The sequence below is a fragment of the Camelus dromedarius genome, chromosome 9, assembly GCF_036321535.1.
Source record: "Camelus dromedarius isolate mCamDro1 chromosome 9, mCamDro1.pat, whole genome shotgun sequence".
In the NCBI taxonomy this organism is placed as follows: domain Eukaryota; kingdom Metazoa; phylum Chordata; class Mammalia; order Artiodactyla; family Camelidae; genus Camelus; species Camelus dromedarius.
In genome coordinates this window covers 26,218,584-26,245,152 of record NC_087444.1, presented here as the reverse complement: position 1 = coordinate 26,245,152, position 26,569 = coordinate 26,218,584, and the positions used below count along the sequence as shown (strand labels likewise).

Genomic DNA, 26,569 nt, shown 5'->3' with positions numbered 1-26,569 from the left:
CTTGCGGGGAGCTGATCCTGTCCCCAGCATCCAGCCACATGGAATCCCATTCCTGGGAGAGGAACTGAAGCGGAATTTGTTTCTGACCTGATTCTGGTCAATGGCATGGTGGGTAGTGGGCAGTGAGGGGAGGCTGTTATTGTGGGGGGAGTGTGCTAGGGGTTTGGGGAAAGTTTTCCTCTTTCCTGCTTTCCCCTTTCAGATCTGGTTGCCAGGAGTGGCAGAATCTTCCACCCACGGATGTACTTGAGTTCCTGATTGCTCTGTCCCTTCCTCCACCACACGTCCTGGGCTTTCAGTGACAGGAGATGATGGGTGGCCTTTTTGAGGAAGCTGACCGCATCCTAACTGACGCTCCAGCCATTGAAAGTAAAGGCTTTTGTCTTCAGCTCAGATCGGAAAACTGAGCTCAGAGGGACTCAGTCAACTTCACGGGGGACACACGGTGAGTAAGAGACAGAGCCAGCACTCACACCAGGTCCTGTCTGTCTCCATGTCCTGCTTTCCCAGACACTCCTCCACACTGTCACTCTGGGTTTTAAACTGTCTCTTAATTTTCCATGAGGTTTAGGGCCTGGGAAAGGCCTGGTTGCAGCCGGGGTCTCAGCACAGCTGGGTCAGAATGTCCTGTTTCCATCACAACATGTTGCCCCCAGACCAGCTCTGGGGTCCTATTAGCCTGGAATGGCGCCCAGGACTTGGACATCCCTTAGCTGACTCGCTCCTCCGTGGCCACCCAATTTAACAATGAAGAAACTGAGGCTCACAGAGGATGAAAAGCACTACCCAGACAGTAAGAGGCAGAACTGGGATTCACACCTGGCCAGTCTCACCCTTAAGTCTCTTTTCTATGTCCCCCAACTGCACTGCATGCTCAGTGGGTGGGACGTTGATCATTGCTGCTACCTTCCTGGAGACCAGCAGTGCCTGGCCTGCCGCAGGCACTCAGCAAGTGTTGTGTTTGCTGAATGAATAAATAAGCCCCAGCAGGAACCTGGGGCTTGAGAAGCCCGAAGTAAAACCGCAGGACCAGAGGGTCTTCCGAGCAGGCCTCAGTTTAAATAGCAGACTCTTGAAACTTAGTAGCAAAAAACAAACAACCTGACTTAAAAATGGGCAAAGGACTTAAATAGACATTTCTCCAAAGAAGACATACAAATGGCCAAGAGGTATATGAAAAGGTACGCAACATCACTAATATCAGGGAAATGCAAATCAAAACCCCACAGTGAGATATCACCTTATACCTGTTAGGATGGCCATCATAAAAAAACCAAAAGGTAACAAGAGTTGGAGAGAATGTGGAGAAACCAGAACCCTCGTACACTGTTGGTAGGAATGTAAATTGGTGCAGCCACTATGGAAAACAGTGGAGGTTCCCCCCCAAATTAAAAATAGAGCTACCACATGATCCGGCCATCCCACTTCTGGGTGTAGATATCCAAAAGAATTGAAAGCAGTATCATGAGCAGATACCTGTACCGCATGTTCACTACAGCATTGTTCACAATAGCCAAGATGTGGAAACAATCTAAACGTCCATCAATGGAGTGAATGAATAAAGAAAAGGTGGTGTATCCATACAATGGAATATTATTCACCCTTTAGAAAGAAAGAAATCTTACCATTAGCAACCACATGGATGGACCTGGAGGACACTATGCTAAATGAAACAGGCCAGACACAGAAGGAGAAACACTGCATGATTCCTCTCATATGAGGCACCTAAAATTGTCAAACTTACAGAAGCAGAGAATAGAATGATGGTTGCCAGGGGCTGGGAGGAGGGGGAAGTGGGGCGTTTTTCAGATGATATAAGGCTTCTGTTACTTGAGATAAGTTCTAGAGATCTGTGTTACAGTGCTGTGCCTATGGTTAACTGTAATACTGTATCTTACACTTAAAAATTGCTGTGAGGGTAGGTGTCACATTAAGTATTATCATACACACACAAATACAATAACACAAAAACGACACCAGTAACAAAGGGACTCGAGAAATTTTTGAAAGTGATGGATGTTTATAATCTTGACTGCAATGATGGTTTCACGGATATATGCATATGTCCAAATTCATCAGACTGTATACTTTGTGTGCAGTTTTTTTGTATACCAATTATACCTCAGTAAAGCTGAAAAAAAAAATAGCAAAGAGGTCTGACCCCCTCCTGCAGAAGCTTTTAGGTCAGGCCTAACCCTGACCGGGTCTGGAAGCTCGTTCTGGGTGGTACTTCCTCTCACAGAGGCCTGCCAGCCAGCAGCTGGGACTCTGCTTGTCCCCAGGGGACATGTACTTCTCTGAACAATATCGGGAAAGGAAACCAAACTCAAAGCCTCTCAGGGTTTTTTGGTCGTTTTTGGCTGTGGGGTGGAGGGGGGAGGTTGGCTAGGCCCAGGGGCAGGGCAGTGGGCCTCAGCTGGCCGCTGCCATGTGTGGTGGGGAGAGGATGGCCAGGTTCAGAAGAACTACTGTCTATTAGTGATATTATAATGAATGGCTGCCACGTTATTGAAGGCTGTGTTATGCTAAGCTGTGTTAGTCATTCATTCATTAAACAGCCTTCTAAGCTAGGTGTTTTTTGGGAGCAGCTTTATAGAGATACAATTCACATCCCATACAATTCACCCATCTAAAGTGTACAGTTCAATGGTTTTTAATATACTCGCTGAGCTGTTCAACCATCATCACAATCAATTTTAGAACATTTTTATCACTCCAAAGAGAAACTCTACACCTTCTAGTCTTCACCTCCTAATATCCCCAAGCCCCCCTGTCCTAGACATCCACTAATCTAGTTTCTGTCCTATAGTTCGCCCATTCTCTATATCCCAAAGGTAGATCTAATGATGGGGAGACTGGAAGTTCAGAGAGGGTAACTGACCAGCTTAAGGTCACACAGCTAAGGAGGTGGCCAACTTGGGACTTAAACCCAGATCTCCTTGTCCTCCAAATCCATACTTTCCCACTGCACCATGGAGCTTTTCTCTTCTTCCTCCCAAGAACAATACTAGAAATAACCAGCCCTGATGGCTGAACTGTGATGCCTATTTTATCCCTTCCTTGTCTCATTTAATTCTTATAATCACCCTGGGAGGTAGGTACAGTTATTATACCCATTTTGCAGAGAAGGAAACTGAGGCACCAGGGGGTCATGGTCCAGTGCACCAGGGCTGCTAACAAATGGAAGAGGGTTATGGGGGAAAACATGTGCATCCCTGAGGACTGCTGAGAGATGCAGAATAGAAAGTAGAGACAATGCTGATTAAAACCCAGTGTTCTTTCAAGTTATGCCCCCTCCCTGCCCTCTTCTTTCTTTTTCTATGAAAAGGAAAAGAAAGTTCCCTCCACCCTTTGAGATCACTTCCTGACCCATTTGTGAATCAATGTGGAACGGTTACACACTGACTTCTCTCTGCCTGAATGCCTCCTATTAATGTTGGGATGGGCAATGGGCCTGTGTGTCCATGGGCTCTGGCACCAGTCAGACTCAGGTTCAAATCCAGCCTCCACCACCCGACTTAATGCCCTTGAGCCCTGCGATAGCTAAGCAGTGACAGTGCACTTTCTGCCGTATGTATCTGAACATACAGGCTGGCTTCTCCCCTCCCCATGATGTCATTTTGTATTTCAGTCCTCCCAGAATCAGGGCTATCATCTTAATTACTTTATTCTGAACAGTCAGGTTGGAGTTTGAGAAAAAGAGGCTATGAGGAGCCCCAAACACTCCCATTCTTTGCACTGGATTCATTCATTCATTCATTCCTTTAGCTGTTGATCTGAGGGTGAAAAACAAGGCAAAGAGGAAAAGCAATTAAAACTATGAAAAAAGCAAACTGCCATCTCCTGTGACCGCCATCACAAATGCAACATTTTAACTCCAAAAATGCTGTAGGCTCACAATCACAGATTAAAAGATAATACTTCAAGCTGTAGCATCTTCTACATGTTCTTTTCTTGCTTGGTTCCTAGGGATCAGGGAAAACTTCAACCAGAATTAGCATCTGTCTGGACAGAGGTTAGGAGCCAAGGCTTTCCACAGTGGTTTCCAGAACTGCGCTTAGGCTCATTTTATCAGCAAGGGGTTTAACACGCTTCCCTATTCACGTGGATTCTGTAATAATAAATTGTATATGTATATGGTTGTACTAATATATCATGTACATTAGATAACATGGACCAAAACAGAAATGTTAACGGATTGTTGGAAACAAATATAAATTGAGGTTCTAAAAAAAAAAGGCAAAGAAATTTAACCCAGACTCCGCCATCATTCCTGGGGAGTTGGCCCCACCTTTCCAAGTGCTTGATGGTCTAACAAACTTTTCAAAGATTTCTTTTAAAAACAGTGCAGTAAGTGATCTGTGGGGGAATTGCAATGGGTACACCCCTGAGACAGAAGCAGGGAAAGAAAGGAATTCAGATTTACTAGTCAGTGAATGAGTCCTGTGGCTTCAGATATAACATTTTTGGCCAGAGCAACATTCACAGATTCAAAAAAATGCTGTAACTCAAGTGGCTTAAGAGCAGAACTGACATGTCCTGACAGCTCTGTAGATGACTGGAAAACGCTCTAGTCACAACAGGCGTATGTCAAAGATGCATATGAAAGGTTTGAGTAAAATTGCTTCATGAAACAGAAAATGCGAAAAAGCAATATTTCTCCTAAAGAATATGTTACATCTTACAATATGTGGCTTGAAATAGTCTCGGTGTAGTTAAACAAATCAACTAAATACCATAACTAGGCATTTGGCCATGTCATCTATACGCTTAGAAGTTTATAAAGTGAGCCATAAAAAATCTTATTGGGAAAATGGGAGATCAATTCCCCAGTATTCAACAAACTTTTGGGGCTGGCACTATTTGGATCCTATCGGATCCTATCTGATCCTATGAGGAAACTGGCTGAGGGTATGTAAGCGGCATGTCCCAGGTAGTAAGCTGTATGACACTAGCGCAGCCTCAGCGGTGATTTCAAATTAGGACCATAATCACCAACTCCCGGTGATTATGGGGAGTATATTAAATGCATGTAAAACACGTGTAGGCAGTAGGCACTCCATAAATGCCAGTCTGTCTGGAAGTTTTCTATTCACCTTGCAGGAGACTTGGGGCAGGTCGATCCTCTCCCGCTGCCTCAGTTTCTTCCTCCGCCCGCGGAGGCGGGGTCCCAGGTCTGGCCCGCCCCCAGGGAGGAGGTGGCCCAGGGGATGCTAGGCCAGGCTGGGCCCGCCCCGGGGCCGGGGCAGGGGGCGGCCCCGGAGGAGTCACGTGGCGCGCGACCGCGGCCGAAGCAGAAGTAGCAGCGCCCGCGTCGGAGGGTTTGCGCGGCAGGGAGTGCCCGGAGCCCGGACGGCGGGCGGCGGCGCGCGGGACCCCAGAATCGGGACCCGCGGCGGGGGCGCGGCCAGGTGAGTGGCCCGGCCGGGCTGGAGAGCACGCGGGCGCCCGGGGACCTGCGCCCGGGAACCAGCGCCCGGGGAACGGCGTCTAGGGGGCATCTGCGCCCGGACGCAGCTGGCGCAGGCAGGGGTGGGGCGCACTGTCGGGGCCCCAGCCCGCGGTGCCTGGGGCCCGGGCGGTGACGGCGGGGTTCCAGGCGGCATCGCCAGCCACTTCACCCTGGGCCGGCGCCACTTCGTCGGTCTGTGCCCTGGGGAGGCCCGGCTTTGAATGGGAACACTGAGGCAACAGCGCGACTTGCTCTGTGGCTTGTGCGTCTTCAAGGCTCCGGTGGCCGTCGGGTCCCGAGTGGGGTCGGGCGTGTTTCCTGGCCACCTCTGCGCCCCGGGCTTGTTGGCTCCAGGAGGCAGGCCGGACCCTGGCACTTCCCCGTATCACACAGGTGGTTGCGGGTGGGTAGGTGGCAGAGCGATACCACAGAAGGCGCAGCCCTTCGCCCTGAGAGATAAGGGTTTTCGGGGAATTCATGATTCCCTTTCCCACCCCACAGGTGTGCATAACTACGTGTGCGCGTCTCTGCATTTTCCTGTTTGTGGTCTGGAATCCCAAAGAGGTTGTTACCCCCATAGCGGAAGAATTCGAGGGAAAGATGTGTCCCGTTTGGACTGGGGGGTTGGCTCCTGGATTCCAGAAGGGGCCTGGGAGGGGCTCTTTTAGCACCTTGATCTTGAACCAGAGTAAGAAAGTATGGGGGGGAGGGGTGGAATGTGTGTGACACGGCGCATGGGAAACAGGTGGCCTTGTTTGTCAACTTAATTCGAATTTCAGTTCCAGCTCTGTGACCTTGGGCAAGTTGAAGAATCTCTGAGCCTCACTTTCTTCCCCTGGATATAGGAGCCACCCAGGCCTAAATTCCAGGGCTGTGGAGATTTGGGGCTTGGATTTCTGCCAGTTCTTGACCCTCTGGTTAAAGGCCCTGTGTGGGGCCCCATTCATCATCCTTCGCTACAGTTTTGCAGTGTCATGACTGATTTAGGGGTCCCTGGCGGCCTCAGGCCATTATCCCTGTTTCAAAGACGTGTGTGCCACATGTGTACCAGCTCAGGCCAGTACTCACTGCAGGTTTCATTGATGCTGAAATTGCCTAAGGTGGCTGCAGCTCCCTCCCCACAACCCCTTCCCTGTCCCCCCACCTTCCGACCTTGAGCCTGTTAAGCTCCTCTGGAAAAAGCAAAGTCAGGACCCCCATGAATAGCCCTTTGGCTGGGTGGAGTTGGTGGGAAACTGCTGATAAGAAGACTTTTGAAAAGACTTCTGACTTTAGAAAACAGTAAACACACAAAGCAGAAAAATTCATCCATTATGTTACCACTTAAGTCAGTCAAAATCAAGTCAGCCCCTCTACCCTCTTCCCTCATCCAACAGTAACCACTTCTGGATTTAGAAGCAGACAACCTTTTAAAAAAATATAATTATATTATGTTTATACTTACTAGTTTGCAACTCTTTTTTCATCTGTCTCATGAGTCTTTACAGATCAAATTGCTTGTAAATCTTCTTCATTCTTTCCAGTAGCTACTCAGCATTCTTTAATGTGCATGTCCCATCATTTAAGGGATCCCCCCTCCCCTCCCCACTTCATTCATGAGCAGTTGAATTGTTTCCTGGGTTTTTTTTTCTTTCTTTTTTTCTGTTACAAATGATACTTCTGTGAACATTTGTGTGTGTGTTTCTGCACATAAGCTGGATGAAAGCAATGCATGTTTTATGTTTTAATAGACGCTCACAGGTTACCCTAAAAAATTTGAACTAACGAGCATTCCTACCTGCCATGGCTCTGACCCTGCTGGTTCCTGCAGTGAAAATATCTGCCACCCTGTTGCTGCACAGTGGGTGTGAGATGTCGCAGTAACAACCCTTGGGCCGTTAGGAGGGGTGGTTACCTGTGAGGGATGCAACTGTACCGAAATCTAGACAGAATTGTTTGGTGCAATTTTGTATGAAGTACTGAGCTTCTTTAACATGTGCAGAGAGCATCGAAGAGAAGAAACGCCCCTGCTTCCTGGTTCTGGGTCCTTGTATCCCAGAAGTTTATTTCAAAGAGAAGGACATGAAAAGTCGAATCTTAGTAAATCTCAGCCATGTTTGTATTTACACCATAAGTCATTTTACAGAGTTACCCAGGGAGGATGAGAAACAGGAACAAAAAAGGGATTTCAGGGCTGTTTCTTTTCTTTTCTTTTTGAAAGCAGAAGCAAAATGGAAATTGCCTGTGATGGCTAGTACCCTCCCCTGGGGTCAAGGCCTCGGAGGCTGCTTTGCTATAGTTGCTGAAGCATTGAACTCTGGAAGCCTGAGTTGGGAGCAGTGGATTCTGGTGGTTGACTCCAAGGATCTTGTGGCCATGAGATTGTCTTCCCAGTTCTTGGGGAAGGGACATTGCAGACTTGATTATGGTTGAGCCAGTCCACTGGGCTTCCTGATCAGGAAGTAACCAGACTCCTGGGAAGGTTAAGTCCAAGGCCCTCCCAGGGTCAGGAAGAACTGAGGGCCCTGGTGCCTCCCAGTTGGCCAGTTTAATGGGTGGTGTTTTCTGTGCCCTGCTGCACGTGGGCCTTAAGAACTGGGAGTGGAGAAGTCAGGAGGTGCCTGGTTGAGGGTGCTCAGCATGGTGAAGGGTGGCAGAGTTTGGACCAGGTTCAAATCCTGGTTCTGACACGTTCCAGCGCTGTGACCTTGGACAAGTCCTTTGACTTCTTTGCCAAATTAATTACTTACTGTCTGGCCAGATTTACCACCAGATTCTGAATTCCAGAAGGCAGGTGCTAAAGGAGTCGGGGTGTGAGATTTAGACCAGGGTTCCCAACCTGGTGTTGCCACATGTCTTCGAGACCTGAATCACATAACTTCACCTCCAGGGACTTGAGTTTTCACTTCTGGTGTTTCTCATTGAGATAAATGAGATGAACCAGATATGGTAGGTGCAGGCACCTGGGAGGGCCAATTAACAGTTAATTTAGCAGGGTGAGTATTGCCACAGGCACCTTGTTCATCCCCTGACCTGGATTAGAGGGCGGTAGCAGGGAGCCTCACTGTCAGCTGGACTTCGGTAGCGGGGAGCCTCACTGTCAGCCGGACTTCTTGGAACAATTAGTCCTGCCGCTGGGCCTTTGCTTGAGTCCGTTTCTCTGACTAGGCTGTTCCCTCCTGCTTCATCTTTCCTAAAGATTGGAATTCAGACACCCTCTTTCCCCAGAAGCTTTCTCTGAGTGCTCTAAGCTCCCAGCCTCACCCCATACTAAGCTGGGGGCCCTTTCCTGCTTCTCCCTTAATGCCCCCACCCTTGTGTCCCTGCTGCTGCCCTTACTCTTTACGTTAGGACCATTGAGCTGACTGGTCTGTTTCCAAATGGGCAGAGAGCAGGTGTCATTCACGATTTTATCTTTGGGCTGTCAGCACACCTGCCGAGGTGCCTTTGGCGCTGGGTGTGAGGTGGGGGGAGGAAGGGGCAAAGGATGAGGCCTGGGCCCCTCCTTCCACCCCCTCATTTGCATACAAGTCCCCAGCTCTTCGCCTGGCGTGGAGTTGACGCTTTATTAACGCCTTGAGCAATTGGCTGATTGATATTATCAGAGGCCCTGCTAGATACTGGGGGCTCGTCCTCTCAGCGCCCCTGGAGGGTGGGACTGTCATCCCCATTACACAGCTGAGGGAACTGAGGCCCTGGTTTTGCGCAACTTGGCGAGGAGGCCCAGACAGCCCTGGCTGAATTGGGGCTTGTCTACAGAGTAACAGCTGTGGGAGCCTGAAGGGGTTTGGAGGAGGGGAGATGAGAGAGATACCCGGAACAGTTGATGGTGGCTGAAGCAGGAGCTTAATCTCGGGAGCACTGACTTTGCATCTTTGTTTTAAGGGCTGAGACATATCATCTGGTTGAATCCTTATGAGAACCATTAGAGGTTCTTTAATCTGTTATCTTCCCCTGAACAATCGTGGAAGTGTGCCCTGAGGGGTGTAAATGACTTGGTGGAGTCTGCGATCTGGAAACCTACAGTCAAGTGCCTTCTGAGCTAGGGCCAGTGAGTCTTTGGGCGTTTGGGAGGCGGAATGGGTGTGTGTGTGTGTGTGTGTGTGTGTGTGTGTCGTGCGTGCGCACGCAGAGCCAGGGCTCAGGGAGCAATAAGATTTCACCCTTATTCTTAGAGCATCCTTCTGGCTCCTGGTCTGGGAGTTGACTTTGGAGGCAGGAGTGGAAGCAGGGAGACCAGTTAGCAGATGATTAGAATGACCCAAGTATGAGATCCTAGGAGCAATCAGTGAAGTGGACAGACTGATTGAATTGGATTTGCTGGGACATTGGATGCGGGCATGAGGGAGGCTCTGAGATTGGGGGCCCAAACACCTCTCTGCAAAACGTCGACTGTGCATGAGGATGAGGGGTGACTGAGAACACCTCCTGGATGCTGAGCTTCACCCCGGTGCTCTGCAGGTGGCTTCCTAACTGTCCCGACCCTCGCATTTTAGAAGGGATGAAAACTGGGACTCACTGAGGTCATACTGCTCACCCAGGACCACACAGTCAGCAGGACCCTACACCAGGATTTGAATGTGAGGCCACTGGGCCCTGCTGTTTTCTGCCCTTTTGGTCCCATTTCCATGCAGAGGTCTCCATGGACACATCCTGAAGGTTTATTTTTCCCTGTTGCCAACTTCACTGGGGAAGTAAAAGGATGATGGTTAGAAGTCTCTAGGCAGGACAGAAAAGGATGGGGCGATGTGGGCAGGAGCTAGTCTGGGCTGCTTTGGCTATTCAAATGTTCCACAGCATAAAAGTGCATGGAGAGGGAAGGGGTGACTGCCAGGCTGGGGTGATTTGCTTATTCAAAGCCAGGATAACGGTTGGGTCACTGAGGTCAAGGGCTCCTCCCACACCTCACTTCCATTTAAACCGCTGTGCCCGGCCTGGGCTCTCCTAGTGGTTAGTGAATCCCTGCCATTGGAACCATCTCCCCAAACTCTTTCTAATGGGTGTGAGACAGGATTTTGGCCCTTGAAATCAGAGCCCTGTTCACTACATCCTGCTCAGTTAACTAAAACCAGTTCACACCTTTATTCTGCCCTTCCAGCCCCCTTATTCCCTCGTGCCTGCCCTCCCCCTGGAGTGGCCGACCATGAGCACCATGGCCAATGTGGACAGCCTCCCAGAATATGAGAAGAGTCAGATCAAGAGAGCCCTGGAGCTGGGCACAGTCATGACCGTGTTCAGCTCCCGCAAGTCTACCCCGGAGCGGAGGACCGTCCAGGTGATCATGGAGACGCGGCAGGTGGCCTGGAGCAAGACTGCTGACAAGATCGAGGGTTTCTGTGAGTACCTGCGCCGGGCAGCGTGGCCGGGCTCCTTCTCATCCTCTTGCCCCGATCCGTTGTCTCTGCAGTTGTTGGTTTGATACCTTCTGTTCTTCTGAAAATGAAAGTGGGGCCACTTGGCCTGGGTCTCTGATGGGGTTTGGAACAGGTGGGGGGAATTCAGCCAGGAAAGCCCTGATGAAGTGACAGAGGCTGCGTGGGCCACATTGGAAGTGACATCCAGACAGCTCACCTGGACTGGCAGAGGATGGGCTCCCTGTCTGACAGCCTCAGGGACCATTTGATGGTCAAGCTGTCTGCTCACTCAGGGACTAACTGGACAGAGCTTTGTAGCCAAATGTCTGCTGGATTTTACTGCAAACAGCAGAGCGACAGGCCTGTACCGTAGCCCCAGAGGGACGGAGCGCATCACTCAATGCTCCGTCGCTCTCAAATGAAATTCTGGTCCCAGTGGAGGTGTCTTCCTTTCCCCTACCCCGCTTAGATCGGGCAGTTGACTCAGTTCCTAAAGTTTCTAAGACTGTTTTTCATAGAGTAAGAAGCCTGAAGCAATTTTTGGTTGCAGAGACTTGCTTTCATTTGAATTTTTGTTGACTACTTTTTAATGGAAAAATTAAAATGTACACTTTGGGGACGATCAGGCGGCTCGTAAATAAATGTCCCTCTTCCACAGCCCCACCCCATGCTCCAGAGGCAAGCTCATCACCAAGTTCTTTGGTCTTCCAGGAGTATTCTGTGCGTGTATAATGTGTGTCATGTGTTTTTACATGAATGGGTACCTACTGCATACACTTCTGCACTTTGATTTCTTTTTTTAATTTAACAATTACCTTGGAGGTGATTTCTTACTGGCATAGTGGCCTGCCTTATTCTTTCATGGTCACATAGCGTTCTGGCTACAGTGTAACAGTTTAACCCCTAGAGATGGACATTTTGGGCTTTCCCAGTCTGTTGCTATTAGCTTCAGCAACTGTACTTGCATTCTTCTTTTTTTTTTTCCGATAACAGCTTTATTGAGATATAATTCACATACCATGTAATTCATTTATTTAAAGTGAACAATTCAGTGTATTCCCAGATAAGTGCAGCCACCACCACAAACAGTTGTAGAACATTTTATCACCTGAAAAAGAAACTCTGTACCCTTTAACTATCCCTTTAACCATCCCTCTATTCCTCATCCTCTTCCCCTAAGCAACCATTAATCTCCTTTCTATCTCTCTAATTTCTCTGTTCTGGACATTTCCAGTAAATGGGATTATATAGTATAATTCATTTGTGACTGGCTTCTTTTACTTAACATCTTGTTTCCAAGGTTCATCCACATTGTGGATGTCCTGTATGTGGCTGAGTAGTATTCCATTATGTAGGTATTCCACAATTTGTTTATCCATTCGTTTGTTGATGGACATTTTGGGTTGTTGGCACTCTTTGGCTATGACAAATCATGCTGCTGTAAGCGTTCGTGAATGGTTTTTTGTGTGGCTGTATGTTTTTGTTTCTCTTGGGTAGATGCCTTTAAAAGACAGTTTGACCACATCCCACAGAGGCCCACGAGGTGCTGGGAGTAGCTCCTGTTCTCCACACCCTCATCCACACTGGATGGCTCTCTGAACGCGGCCATTCACAGGCGGACTCTGATGGCTTGGCGGAGTTCTTCATTTGCTTCCTCTTGTCACAACTGAAATTAAATGGCTGTTCCGAAATGTTTCTCCTGGCCCTTCCGGCACAGAGCCAGAAGCCCTGCTTTGAAAGTGCCCGTGTGTGGGGGCAGTCAACTTTCCCCCCAGCTTGGTTTGCATTGGCCACACGTGACCTCCCAGGTGGCCCAGAAACCTGTTGCAGCTGGGCTGGGGCGGGGGCCTTCCAGCGGTAAATACTGGGGTGCTGCACTGAAAGTGGACAGCTGGTCCCTTCTCTTCTTGGCCTGTGGGTCCCAAGCCTGGCTGAACATCAGAAACACCTGGAGCAGGGGGCATTTAAAGGTACAGGGTCCTGGAAGTTTCTCTGGGAAGTTCTGATAGGCATGAGACAGGATTTTGGCTCCTGAAATCCACACACTGTATATTTCTCCCCTCTCATTAACTAAAAGCATTTCCTCCTTCTCCTTGGAGTGGCTGAGGGTGACTTTCACTCACTAGGTTGCTTGGGATTCAGTGTTTTAATAAGCCCCCAGGTGGTCCTGGTAGCTGCCACGTTTGGTAGGTACTGCTCTAGAGACTCCCTCCGTCCCTCTGTCTGTCCATCGCTCCATGCTTCCACATTCGAATGCCTGCTCTGCCAGGTGCTCTTCTAGGTACTGGAGCGACAGCAGTCATTAAGTTCGATTCCCATCCTCATGAAGCCTTGGTCGATTAGGTACCAGCAGCGTGGAGTCTGACTTCCAGCACCTCTTGATGAGCTTTGCTGTGTGACTGCAAGCAAGTTACATCCACTTTCTGAGGTTGAATTCTCTAATCTGTAGAATGGGAATAATAATTGGTGTCCCCCCCGCAGGGTTACAGTTGGGAATGAATAAATGAGTTGGAACGTCAGAGGGCTGGACGCGGTGTGTAGCACAGGATACGCACTGGACCCGCGGCAACTGCTGCTGTTAGATTTTTGCCGCTGTGGTTGCTGACGAGTGGCATCCAGTTTGTCCAGGGAAGCCGAGTCTTGCATGGGTGTTTGGATTTTTCTGGAGAGTGGAAGGGATCCACCAAAGGGTTTTCAGAAGAGGAGTGATGGGATCACGTTTGCATTTTTGAACATGCGCTGGCAGGCCTGTGTGAGATGGCTGTGTTGGTGTTTGGAAAGTGCCAGAAAAAGCCAGTTTTGGGGAGTTAAGAGCTTAGAAATGGTGCTCCCCTGAGAAGATAATTAGCAAGTGGTGTGTGACCTCTGGGCAGGTGTCACAGCCCCTGTGCAGGCCTGGGTGAAGGTAGACACCCGTGGGTCCCCCTGTCCAAGGCAGTGAGTGGTTTTTAGCCTGCGAGAGTCCAGCCCACCACCCAGGGGCATTTGGCAATGCCTGGGGATATTTTTAGTTGTGATTACTTGGGATGGGGGGTTGTTTCTAGAATCTAGTGGGTTGAGGCCAAGGGTACTGCTAAACATCGTATGATGCACAGGACAGCCCCCCCGCCCCGTTCCGAATTATCCAGTATAATATGTCAGTGGTCCCAAGGTTGAGAAACCCTGGTCTGAAGTCACCTGTTTGCTGTGCTTAGAACTATAAAATGTCACTGGGTGTACTTGTTATCTCTTTGGACCCTGTCATGATGGAGTTGTTTCATTTACTGAGCCCATATGAGCCGTCATATTGGATGCTAGATTCTGCTGAGAGGAAGGGGGAAGGATGGAGAGTCCCTGCCCTGGAGGAAAACAGATGCAGCAACCAGCTGTTGCAGGATTGTGCTGCTGGTACTGCGGTGCGGCTCTGTGCTGGGTACCGGGTGAGGAAGGCGGGCTCTTGTCCATCGGGGTAGGGAGGAGGTGGTAGGGAGTCGGGGGAGGCCTCGTAGCAGAGGAGCTGCTTGTGTGGAGAGTCGAGGGAGGGCTTGCCAGGTGGCCGGCAGGATGGCTGTTCTCAGGTGGGACCAGTAGGTGCCATTGGATGCAAGCGAGTAGGTTTGTGGGTCAGAGATTTGGGCAGGGCTCAGCTGGGTGATTGTCCTACTCTTTGTGGCCTGGACGGAGCGGTGCTCAACTCCTATGTCACCTGGTCTGGAAAGTTCCAGAATCTTCACTCCCATGTCTGGCGCCGTGATGGTGATGGCTAGAAGACTGGGCTCAGCTGGAAATGTTGACTGAGCACCTATGGCGTGGTGGTCCCAGGGTAGTGGGACTTCTTACAGGTGCCCGGTGTCCCTCCAGGGTGCATGTTCCAAGAGCCGTAGGCAGAAGCTGCAGGTCTTCTTAAGACTTAGTCCAAGAAGTCCCAGAAAGCCCCTTGCTCCACCTCAGGTCACCAAGGCCAGGTCAGGCTCAGAGAACATCCAGGGCGGGAGGGAATTTATGGCGGCCACCTTGGAGCTGAGCAACCATTAGGCACCTGGACTTTGGATCCAGACTTATAGCTCAACTCCCTGCCCAACCCCTACTAGGTGCTGTTTGATCCAAGGCAAGTTGTTTGACTTCTCTGTGTCTCGGTTTCCCTATTGGCCAAGTGAGATAATAATAGTCCTTATCTTACTGGGTGAGAATTAAATGGATTTTATTATGTGTATATATTTTATATGTATGTAAAGTGTACATATTTTAATAAGTTGGAAGTCCCAAGGCCTGGCTTCTGATAAAGAAGATGATCTTCAGCCAGCTGCTCGCCTCTTGGCCGTCGCTCTCCCGTTCGCTTCCCCAGGCTGCTGGGCAAGGTGGTGCCCTGGGTTCCTTCCTGCACTGGCCTCCCTGCCAGTCTCTGGGTGTAGGGGAGGAGTCCATACGTGGAGCTGCTGGAAGGGCTGTCTCTGTGGTTTTCCTTCCTTCCAGGGACACCAGTGGAGCAGGCTCCAGGGAGAAAGTAGCCCACTCGAGGCCTTTCTGAGTTGAACGTTTGGGGTCCTTTTGCATCCTGCCCATTTGGGAGGCCTGGAATGTGTCTGGGGAGCCGGCGTGGTGCCACCTGGTTGTGGAGTCTGGATGGGGCTGGCTGTGTCCCTCTCGACTGAATAGGCTTTTATCCTCAAGGTTTCACTTCTGCTTATGCATGTTTTCTCCGTCTGCTTAGTTTTGGCAAGTTGTGGCTGCCTGTGAATGAGGGAATCTGAAAAACAGGAGCAGTTCTGTTTCCCGGGTATTAGGTACTTGGCTTACCTGCCTAATAATAATAATGATGATGATGATGATGGTGACATTGTTGCTGATGAGAGCCACCCCTGGTAAATACTGTCTACACTAAGCCTTGTGTAAGCACATCATGTGTAACTGCTCATTAAATCCTCACAGAGATCCTGTGTTGCAGGAATCACCCCCACTTTATTTATGAGGAAACTGAGTCCTGGGGAGACTCAGTGACACTCCCAGGGCCACACATCCCGGAAGGGGCAGCACTACAGTTTGCACTTGCTCTGTGTGCCTTTGGGGTCTCAAATCTTCTGCTCTGTGTTTGCATCCTCCTCCTGTGTCATCTCAGAGATGTTTCCGTTCTGTGTGGGATGGAGAAGCACCGGCTGGGGACCCAAGAATGACAGCTTCATTCAGACTTTGCTTCTTATGCGGGCAGAGGACACACTCTGCTGGATGCTGAGATGCCAAGAGGAAGGAGACTTGAGAAGTACCTGGTTAGTGGGAAGTCAGACATGCCTGCGGGAGACCCCGCAGTGGGAACTGGTGCTGACAGAGCCAGCGGCACCGAGATGGAGTTGTGTTGGATCTTGGCTTCTTCTGAAATCCACCCTTGGGCTCCTTATCCCTTAAAAAAATGAATATTTTTGACAAGTTCTTATTTTAACAAAATGTTTTCACAACACTGGAGAGGCAGATGCTCATCACTGTCATCCTCTAAGAATAAATCTGTTGTCTGCAAGTCATCGCCAAGCTCCTTCAGTCAAGTGTCCCATCAGAAATAAGCTTCAGCCAGTGCCCCTCTGTGTGTCTAAGCTCACTTGTGTTTTGGTGATAGTTGTGCAGTTATGGTCAACAGCAGCACAGACCTGGAGCCCCAGTGCCTGGGTTCAAATCCCAGCCCTGCCGCTTAGTTGTACTGTGACCTTGCACCCAACCATGTCACCTCTTGGAAATGAGGATAATAAAGGAGCCTGTCTCCTGAGGCTCTGGTGAGGATTCAGTGGAGTAATACGTGTGATCTGCTCTCAACAGTGTGAGGCACAGAGGAGGGAGGTGCTCAGGAGTTCGCTGCTCTTGTCTTCATCAGACTTAATGGGAACGGGCCTTGTAGAAAGGATGAGCTGAATATGAGAACTTCCGGTTTTATACTGAAATCGTTTCCATCCTACACCCAAATGGGTCGTTCCGACCCCTTCCAGGATATGTGTTCTCCGTGCTGGAACCCCCTGGTGTGAGAAATAGAGCTGCTGTTTTTATTCCTGACATTGGTACAGACCTGCTTGGATGCTCTTCAGTTGAATAACTGGTTCCTGTGTTTTTTCAACGATTGTCTTCTGTCCTGGATGATGATCACTTGATGTTCTTGGAATTCGTCCCTTTGTTGATTTAGCAGATACTCCAGGGGGACTTGGTGTGTGCTGGGTGTGATGCTTGTCACTGGGGACAGCGTGGTGACCAGGATGGTGTAGATCCCCGGAGGAGCTTATGGCTTCATAGGAAAGAGAGAAAAAGCCAGACTAAACCATTCAGTCATTTTGGATTGGGGTGGATGCTAGGAAGGGAAGAAACAGCACACTATGACAGAGTAACCAGCGAAGGGTGCTGTTTTAGTAGGGCAAGCCTCAGGGAAGCCCCTCTGTGGAGGTGACATTTGAGCTGAGACTTGGAGGGTGGTAAGGTGGGAGCCATGGGAAGCTCTGAGGGGAGAGCATTCTGGGCAGAGGGCACAGCAGTAAAGCTCCTGTATTAGTCAAGGGGGACTAACTGCAGTGACAAATGCTTTCTTAATACGATACAAGTTTTTCACTCAAGTCATGATCCAGTGGGGTTGGGGGATGGGATCTGCTGTCCGGTGGCACCAACATCCCCTCAGGCATCTGAGGCCACTGCAGGATCCTCTGTGTCCAGCCTGCACACTGGGGAAGAGGAAGAGTGGAGGGTGGCTTAGGAGGTTTTATGAGTCAGGCCTGGCCTCCCACTTTCCGTCGACCAGAACTAGGCCCATGACTGGCTACAAAAGATGCTGGGAAACGTGACCCCAGTGTATGCCAGGAAGTACAGGAAGTGGGCTTGGTGGGCACCCCCTGGTCTCTTCCACAGCCCCTAAATTTGGAGGATGCAGCAATGGCTGCAGGAGCCCCAACAATGACGAGAGAGTAGAATGGCTGTGTGGATTTAGGGACTCTTGTAGGATTCAGGAAAATGACCAGCCTCACCCCGGGCCTGCTGGGAAGGGGAAATGGTGGCACTGCGGACTCTCCCATCCTGTCTGCGACAGGAGCCTCTGGTGGTGATGTCCCTCCACAGCGGGGGTGGGGTGGGGGGGTGGTGGTGTGTGTGCTCGTCGGCCGTCCTAGGTTTCCTCAAAGCTGTGTCTGGACTGTCTCCAGCAGAGCTCCATATCTTAACTCTGTTGAGTCCCATGAGCAAAGACCTGGTTTCCCAGCCTCCTAACGATGGACACCTGAGAGAGGCCTCTGATTGGCTGTGTCTTTTGAGCCAGTGCACAGGGATTGGCTGCTTTCGAGACCAATGTCCTGTCTGGTCAGCTTTGGTGAGGAGGGTGGGTGAGATGGGCCTCCTGTTAGAGAACATGGTCTGACTTCTTCAGGGCTTCTGAGCAGAGGTGGGTCCCTGTTAGGAGTTGAAATGTGTTTCACCTCCAGATTCACACGTTGAAGCCCTAACCCCCCAGACCTTAGAATGTGACCTGATTTGGAAATAGGATCATTGAAGATGTGATTAGTTAAGAGGAGGTCATACTGGCACAGAGTGGGCCCCCAATCCCATACGACTAATACACGACTGGTGTCCTTACAAGAAGAGGACACGCACGTGAGCACACATGTGCACGCACACACGGAGAGAGGCTATGTGTGATGGACACAGAGGTTGGGCCGATGTCTCTGTAAGCTTGGGAACACTGAGGGTTGCCAGCATCACCAAAAGCTAGGGGGGAATCAGGGAACTGATTCTCCCTCACAGCCCACAAAAGGAACCAACCCTGCAGCACCTTGATCTCAGACTTCAGCCTCAGTACATTTCTGTTGTTTAAGCCACCCAGTTGGGGTATTTGGTTACAGCAGCCCTAGCAAACTAATACACTCCCCTCTAAAATGGACCTGAGGGGGAGGAGGGTGAGCACAGTGGTTGATGTATCTGTGTGGCTGCCAATATCATGGACAACCTGGAGTTCATCATACAGGAATTTGAGTCTTTGTTTTATTCCAAATGTCATCTTGTTTCCTGACTGCATTGGTCTCAGCCTCGGCGATGAGGCGTGAGAGGCAGTGTTGTATCCCGGTTAAACGTGGGAACTGGAACCAACCTGCTTGGGTTTGAATCCTGACTCTGGTGTTTATTTGCTATGTGACCTTGGGCAAGAGATTTACCTCCCTGTGCCTTTGTTTGCTCACCTGCAAAATGAGAAGATTGATAGTACCCACCTTATAGGGTCTTTCGGAGGATCTGCTGAGCTCCTGAAGGTCAATCCCTTTGGAAGGTAGGGGAAGCACGGTGGAAGGTTTGTTATCATGGCTCATGCTTCTCTCCCATCCCTCAGAAGTACATCCTTTGAATTCTTTACTCCAAGTAATCAAGCCTGCGCTTTGGGAGACCCTGCGCATATCTGGTGAGTTGTGGTCCATCCAGTTCTCTGTGCTCCTGTGGCTGCAGGGTGTGGACAGGGGTCTCTTTTGCGCTGGCTTCCGGGGATCTCGGTGTCCCAGCGCAGAGCTCCATCTGGCTGTTGGTGAGGAGAGGAGAGACGCAGCTGGAGTGTGGGCGCATCTGCTCTGGAAGCCAGTGGGCCGGCATGGGGAGCCTCTGTGCAGTAGTGCCAAGCCCCGGGAAGGCAGGTGTTTCTCACTTTGTGTAATTAAAGGTTCAGTGTGTGCAGCTCAGATCTCTTAGGCGTGTCTGACTAGTGGGGGCACCCCTTGGTGAGTCCTCTAGGAAAGAAGATCATCCCACCCCACCCTGGTCCTCCAGTCTGTCTTAGGTGTAAGCATGCATTTGTGCATATCAGGCTCTCAAAGTGACATGACTTGTTTTGTCTTGTAAGAAACCCAAGTGCAGTGCAGCTTGAAATTAGAGTCAGAAATCCTGATGTCTTGCCCCCTGCCAGTGGGTTATCCTGGAGCCAGGCCCTGGGTCCTCATCATCCCAGGCTGTGAGCTCTAGGATAGGCCAGGGATCCGTCTGTCCTGCTCACCAGGGAGGAATCCCCAGCGCCTGGCCCATGCCTGACCTGCAGTGGGCGCTTCCCAGAGATGTGGTCAGCAGTCGAATCAGGGAAGGACTTGGATGTCCTCTCAACCTCTGTCGCCCCTTTTCCCCAGAGATGGTGGTGTCTGGAGTCAAGATAGGGCATCTCTGCGACAACTTCTTTAACCACATATGACAGTTCCAGCCTAGGCCTGTGCTTACTGGCTGTGTGACCCTGGGCAACCCATTCCTCCCCCTTTGTGCCTCAGTTTTCTCACCTGTGAGATGGGTAACATTAGGGCTACCCGTAGGATGGTAGTGAGGATTAAGTGCTCGTGACATACATCATGTGCACCTGACAGCCTGTCTGACCCATTTGTGTGTGCGCAGGGGCGCAGCCGGGACTGCGGTGTAGCCCTCCCCGACTGAGGCCACCATCTCCTAATGCACGTGGGTTGGGGTCCAACAGGGTTAAGGTTCCTTGGGTTTGAGCCTGGGTGTCAGCGGGCAGCTCAACTCCTTGCCTTTGTCCTTCTGCAAGGCTGGGGACGCCTGGACTTGGGGAGGAGTGTCCTCCGGGCAGGGGTGAAGTTCCGTAAACGAAATCGGCGATGATGCCAGTTTAGAGCCGGAGGCCTTGTCTGCGCTCTCTGCACAGTTGGGAAGAAACTGTGAGGCGCTGGTTTCATCCTGCGCGAGGTATGCTGGTGGTCACGGGCGGGAGTGAGTTTTGGGGGTGAAGTGTCTGCGTGTGAAGGATTCTGTTCTGAGAAAGAAAAGTGTGGGAATGTGGTGCTCTGTGGAATGGGAACCAGCATAGTTAGAGACATCACAGGCCATGCAGCAGGAGGCCGGCAGGGCTCTCCGGGGAGACGCCCACCTCAGGTCCGGGGTCCCACTGGGGTCTTCCTGCTTCATCTTCTCACTCCAGTTGGATTTCACCAGCCAGATGTCACCTGACCGCCACACTCGGCCACTCCAGGCCACTGCAGGCCTGCTGCCAGCCTCTGCCAGTGGGAACGAGGACCTGGCGTGTCCCTGGGGAGGCAAGGAGCCCTGAGCTGGAGTGGCCGAGGGCGAAAGTTACACTGACTTTCTGTTGAAGACAGCTCTGAGTGGGACTCCTCTGACTTTGTTTGATTTCCCCTGATTAAAACGGCTCTCACTTTGTTCTCCTTGAAGTAACATGTATCCATTAGTAAAACGTCAACTCTATCTAACCTGTGAGGAATACAGCCTCTTCACCCCCGCCCAGCCCGGAGGGATGTGTGTTTGCTCTTGGTTTAACTCTTCCAGGTTTGTTGTTTCTTTTTTTTTTACACAAAACATAGATACATTTTTACAAAATGTAATCCTTTCATAATACTCTTCGGTAATGTGCCTTTTTCATTTTGTGCTTTATTGTGACCACCTTTTTCTCTTATGAGTTATTTTCAATGTTGAGATCGGTGTAGAGACAAAGATGACAAACCCCTGTGTACTCACCCTCTAGGATCTGACTGCCTGGGTTCAGATCTGGGCTCTGCCACTTACAGTGTGTGTGATCATGGACAAGTTTTTCAGCTTCTCAGAACTTTCCCATCTGTAAAATGGGGCAATAGTAGTGCCTTCCTCACTGCATTCTCATGAGGCTTAGGAGAACCAGTTATGTAGCACACTTGGGGAAGGGGCTCACAAGTATCCCAGAGCACTCAATAAGAGTGAGCTGCTGCTATTATTATTATTATTATTATTATTATTATTATCATTATTATTATTTCTATATTTTCTGTTGTAGGCAGAATAAAGGACCCTCCCCACTCCCAAGGTGTCCACATCCTCATCCTCAGAACCTGTGACTCTGTTATCCTGTATTGCAAAAGACTCTTTGCAGATGTGATTAAATTAAGGATCTTGAGATGGGGAGGTTATTCTGGATTATCTGGATAGGCCCGACGTAATCACAAGGGTTCTTATGAGTGAAAGAGGGTGGGAGGAGGGTCAGCGTTAGAGGGAGATGTGATGACTGAAGCAGAGGTCAGAGTGATGAAACCTGTGACTTTGAAGGTGGAAGGGGTCCATGAGCCAAGGGCTGCAGGCTGCCTCCAGAGGCTGGAAAAGGCAGGGCAGCAATCCTCCCTGAGAGTCCCCAGAAGAAAGGAAATCCCCACTGACACCTTGATTTGAGCCGGGTGAGATCCATATTTGACTTCTGGCCTCCAGAAGTGTAAGAGAATAAATTGGGTTGCCTTAAGGCACTAAGTTTGTGGTAATTTATTACAGCAGCAAGAGGAAATGAATATACCCTTCTCACCAACTTAGGCACATCATAATATTTGGATCTCTTTTGTTTGTTTTTAAGAAATAAAATATTACAGTTAAGTCCTCATGTATATACCCCTCCCTCCTTGGAGGAACCAGTATCATGCTTTGATGGTTATCATTCACATGAATATTTTAAATGTTTATTTCAAAATTTTTAATCTGTAATTGACACAGTATATTGTTTCTGAGGTCTCCATGGTATGTTCGTAGCTTTAATTGAACTGCCCTTAGCTGTTTCACTCTAAGTACACCTGGGTAGATTCACCTACCTGCTCTTTTGATGATGGATATTCAGGTTGTTACCAGTTGTGAAAATCTTTTCATTCCAAGTGTATGCCTTTTGTTTTGTTTTAAATGAGTATGGTTTTCTACCTTATTTCTTAGTTTTTATTTATTTAATTATTATTATTATTATTTTTGGAACCAATCTTCTATTTTTTGATATCGCGTAGTTTATTACTTTGTTCGGTCAAACATTGATCCTGGGAATTTTCAGAGCTACCTCTTGGTCACATTTCTGGTAATTTCCATGGGATAAATTTCTAAAAGAATCTCTTGGAGGAAGGAGAGCTTGTGTCATGGGCTCTGATCACAGAGTCCAGTTTTCCCCAGGAAAGCTGCACTGACTTGTACACCCAGCTACCACCCTTCCCAGCATCTGGATGTCCCTCTGTCTTACAATTACAGATGTGAAATTCACAGGCAAATGAAGAGTCCTGTGAGTGTCCTTTGTGCTTCCGTCTCTTCCTGGTTTGCTTATTCTGCTCCAGGCTGTGAAGCCAGCAGCTTGATTGCCCTGTTGGCTGAAGGCTGTGGATCCCACTATGGGGTCAATGTGACCACTTGGGGGTGGTAGGAAAAGTTGTGAGCCCGTCCTGTGGGCCGAAGCTACCGATGTGCCTTCATAATCACCCTGTGAAGCTGAGACTTGATATTTTCCTCTTCTTCTTGAAGGTAAAAATTTTAAGGTCATTTTAGAAAGTTTTTAAAAAATTTATTTAAAAATTTTGTGATGGTTTTTAAAAAAATTTTTTTGGTGGGGAGTGGAGGGAGGTAATTAGGTTTATTTATTTAATGGAGGTACTGGGGGTTGAATCCAGAACCTTGTACATGCTAAGCACGCACTCAGCCACTGAGCTATGCCCTCCCCACCCCTTGCAGAGAAACTTGATATTGAGGGAAGCCTAGGAACTTCCTAGGGTTGACAGCTGGGATCTGGTTCCAGTTCTTCTGAGTACTCAGCTCTTGCATTTTACCAGCAGACCAGGCTCTCTTCTGGTATGTGAGTTGGGTGTCATTTTCCTTTCTCGAGAAGAAGGCTTTGAGGGACCTCCCATTTTGAAGTTGGTTCCAAAAATGTATGTCTGTGTGGAGTTGCGACCAAAATTAGGTCTGGAGTAAAAAGACTGGACTCTAGTTCATTGAGGTGGGGGCTGTCCTGTTCATCTCTCTACTTGTAGCTTCTGGCACCAGTGCCACCAGTAGGTGCTCGATAAATGTGTGCTGTTGAGTGAATAACTTCCACCATGGGCTACCACTAGCTTTTGTTTTGTTTTCTTTTGAGGAGGAACTTTGTCTATAGATTTGCCTGTTCTGTATGTTTCACTTAAATGGAATCATATGGCATATTACCCTTTTGCATCTGATTTCTGTCACTTAATATAATGTTGTCAGGGTTCATCCATGTTGTAGCATGTATCAGTACTCCATTCCTTTTTATGGCTGAATGATATTCCATTGTAAAGATAGACCATCAGTGGTAGAGCACATGCTTAGCATGCATGAAATCCTGGGTTCAATCCCCAGTACCTCCTCTAAAAATAAAAAGTAAATAAATAAACCTAATTACCTCCCCCCACCTCCCCCAAAAAAAAACAAAACCCAAAGAACTAAAAATATTTTTAGAAGTTCCAGAAAAAAAATTTTTAAAAGATAGACCATATTTTGTTGATTCATCACTTGGCTGTCATGAATAATGCTACCATGAACATTTATGTACAAGTTTTTGTGTGAATATATTTTCATTCTCTTGGGTACATGCCTACAAGTGGAGTTGCCAGGTCACACGTAACTCTGTGTTTAATTGAGGAACTGCCAGGCTGTTTTCCAAAGTGGCTGCACCATTTTACATTCCTGCCCGCAGTGTATGTGGGTTCCAGTTTCTCCACATCCTCACCAGCACTTGTTCTTTATTGTCTGTCTGTTTGATGATAGCCATCCTGGTGGTGGTGAAGTCATATCTCATTATGGATCTGATCTGCATCTCCCTGATGGCTCATTGTTCTATTTTAAATAGAGTTCACTATACAGTATGCTTTTTAGTTGATGCAATGCTTTCCCATCAAACGTTTGCTTTCTGTGGACAGTGGCTAGTCTTACTTTTATTTTCCTGGGGCATTGTCATCTGGGTGCTTATCTTGGGACAGATGAGTGAAGAAACTCTGGAAAGTTTAGTATGGAGCCCATGGGTGCAAACACTGATCTTCAGGGATGCTGTTCCTGGCTTAAGTCTACAGCCATACATTTTAAGCATTCTTTGTGGGGGAACAAAGAACAATTTTTTTTTTTTTAAAGCAGTAGCTCATCTTAGTTTCCTTAGTAACTTCTGGACCAGTGCTGCCCAAAACAAATAGGACATGAGCCACCAAAGCCAGGCATGTGCGTAGTTTCAAATATTCTAGTCACAATATTAAAAAAGAAGTGAAATTAATAATGTATTTCCTGTAATTTCAGTATATCCAAAGTATTGTTTCCGTGTGTACACAATTATTAATGAGATTTTTACATTCTTGTTTCTGGTCTGAGTCTTCAAAATCCAGTGTCTATTTTATACCTACAGAACATCTCAGTTTAGTCCAGTTCAGTGTCACGTGCTCACTAGCCAAATCTGGCCAGTAGCTACTACACTGGACAGTGCTGTTCTAGAATATACCTCCTTCCTCTTTCCTCATCACCCACTTCCGTTATCCTCCCGATAGTCTTCCTTCCTCCCCAAGCAGCAGAGTTGTTCTCCTCGTGGCAGCTGCTCTGATGATCACAGTGGTGAATCCGCATTGTGCTTCATGATGTCATGTGGCCCTGTCTTCCCACGGAGACCGAAAATGTGGAATTGTCCATCTGCCTGGGCATCTGTCCTAAATGTAGGTGTGACACCTGATCATTGGGCCTGAGCATCCCATTCTAGCTGTGGTCCTGCAAATGACTCAGTAGTCCTAGTAGAACCGTGTCCTGGGGGTGGTGTCCATCTCAAGGGGCAGGGATCAGCTTGCAGACTGGAGAGCGCATGCATGTGTGTGTGTGCGTGTGTGTGTGTGTGTGCGCGCGCGTGTGTGTGTGTACACGTGCATGAGCGTTTCTCCTCTTGCTTCTCTTGCCCAGTCTTCTCTCTTACCTCTGTCCTGACTTGAGAGAGAGTGTCTGATGCTCAGTGACCCCTGCCTAGCACACAAATCACATCTTTGGGCTGCACGTTAATAAGCTAATTAAGAAACTAGCTGAATCGCTAATTGTCAGAGAAACGCAGATCAAAACTACAATGAGATATCACCTCACACCAGCCAAAATGGCCATCATTAAAAACTCTACAAATGATAGATGTTGGAGGCTGTGGAGAAAAGAGAACCCTTCTGTACTGTTGGTGGGAGTGTAGATTGGTGCAGCCATTATAGAAAACGGTATGGAGATTCATTTAAAAACTAAAAATAGAGTTACCATATGATTCAGCAACCCCACTCCTGGGCACATACCCAGAGAAAAATAAAATTCAAAAAGACACATGCACCCCAGTGTTCATAGCAGCATTATTTACAATAGCCAAGACACAGAAACAACCCAAATGACTGGATAAAGATGTGATACATATTTACAGTGGAACACTACTCAGCCATAAAAAAGAGTAAAATAATGGCATTTGCAGCAACATGGATGTATCTGAAGATCGTCATTCTAAGGGCAGTGGGCTGGAAAGAGAAAGACAACTGCCATATGACATTGGTTATATGTGGAATATAAAACAATTTTAAAAATAAGGACACAAATGAACTATGTATTATTTGTAACTTAGAGATGATTGATTTCTTGAATATGTGTAAGCACATTTGACTATCCTTTATGATTGGATTACTGCATTCTGTTGATTCTTATTTTGTGGTTGGCTTTATTCCTTTGATAACTATATAAGTTTAAAAAGCTAAAGTTCTAATCTGTTCTTAGAAACAATGATACATATATGTAAAAAAATGCAGTATATTGAATATAAGTATTTGCATGCAATGTAATGTATATGTGCAGTCAAACTAAGATAATTCTACCTAATAAAACTGAAAAAAGAAAAAAAAAAAGAAACTAGCTGAAACCAAAAAGAGATTTTATTGTGGCTGAGAAGAATGCTCTGTAACCCGCCAAGGAGCCCGGGCCTTGGGGAGCAGAGACAGGAATGGCCTCTTTAATCCGCTGCTCATCCTCCTGCCTGTCTTTGCATTTCGCCCTTGGACATCGTCCGTAGAGCAGACCGTGTGGCTGTGAG

General features: G+C 48.4%; 1 protein-coding gene across 1 annotated transcript in view; it reads left to right on the top strand.

The window, feature by feature from the left end:
- Window positions 1-5,288: 5,288 nt before the first annotated feature.
- The window catches only part of PLCG2 (phospholipase C gamma 2), a 142,749-nt gene continuing 121,468 nt past the window's right edge, over window positions 5,289-26,569 (top strand). The window contains exons 1-2 of the mRNA XM_031457998.2: window positions 5,289-5,411; window positions 10,530-10,767. Of these exons, the coding sequence (XP_031313858.1) occupies window positions 10,575-10,767 (193 nt within the window). The 5' untranslated portion in view covers window positions 5,289-5,411; window positions 10,530-10,574. The remainder of the gene's footprint in view (window positions 5,412-10,529; window positions 10,768-26,569) is intronic.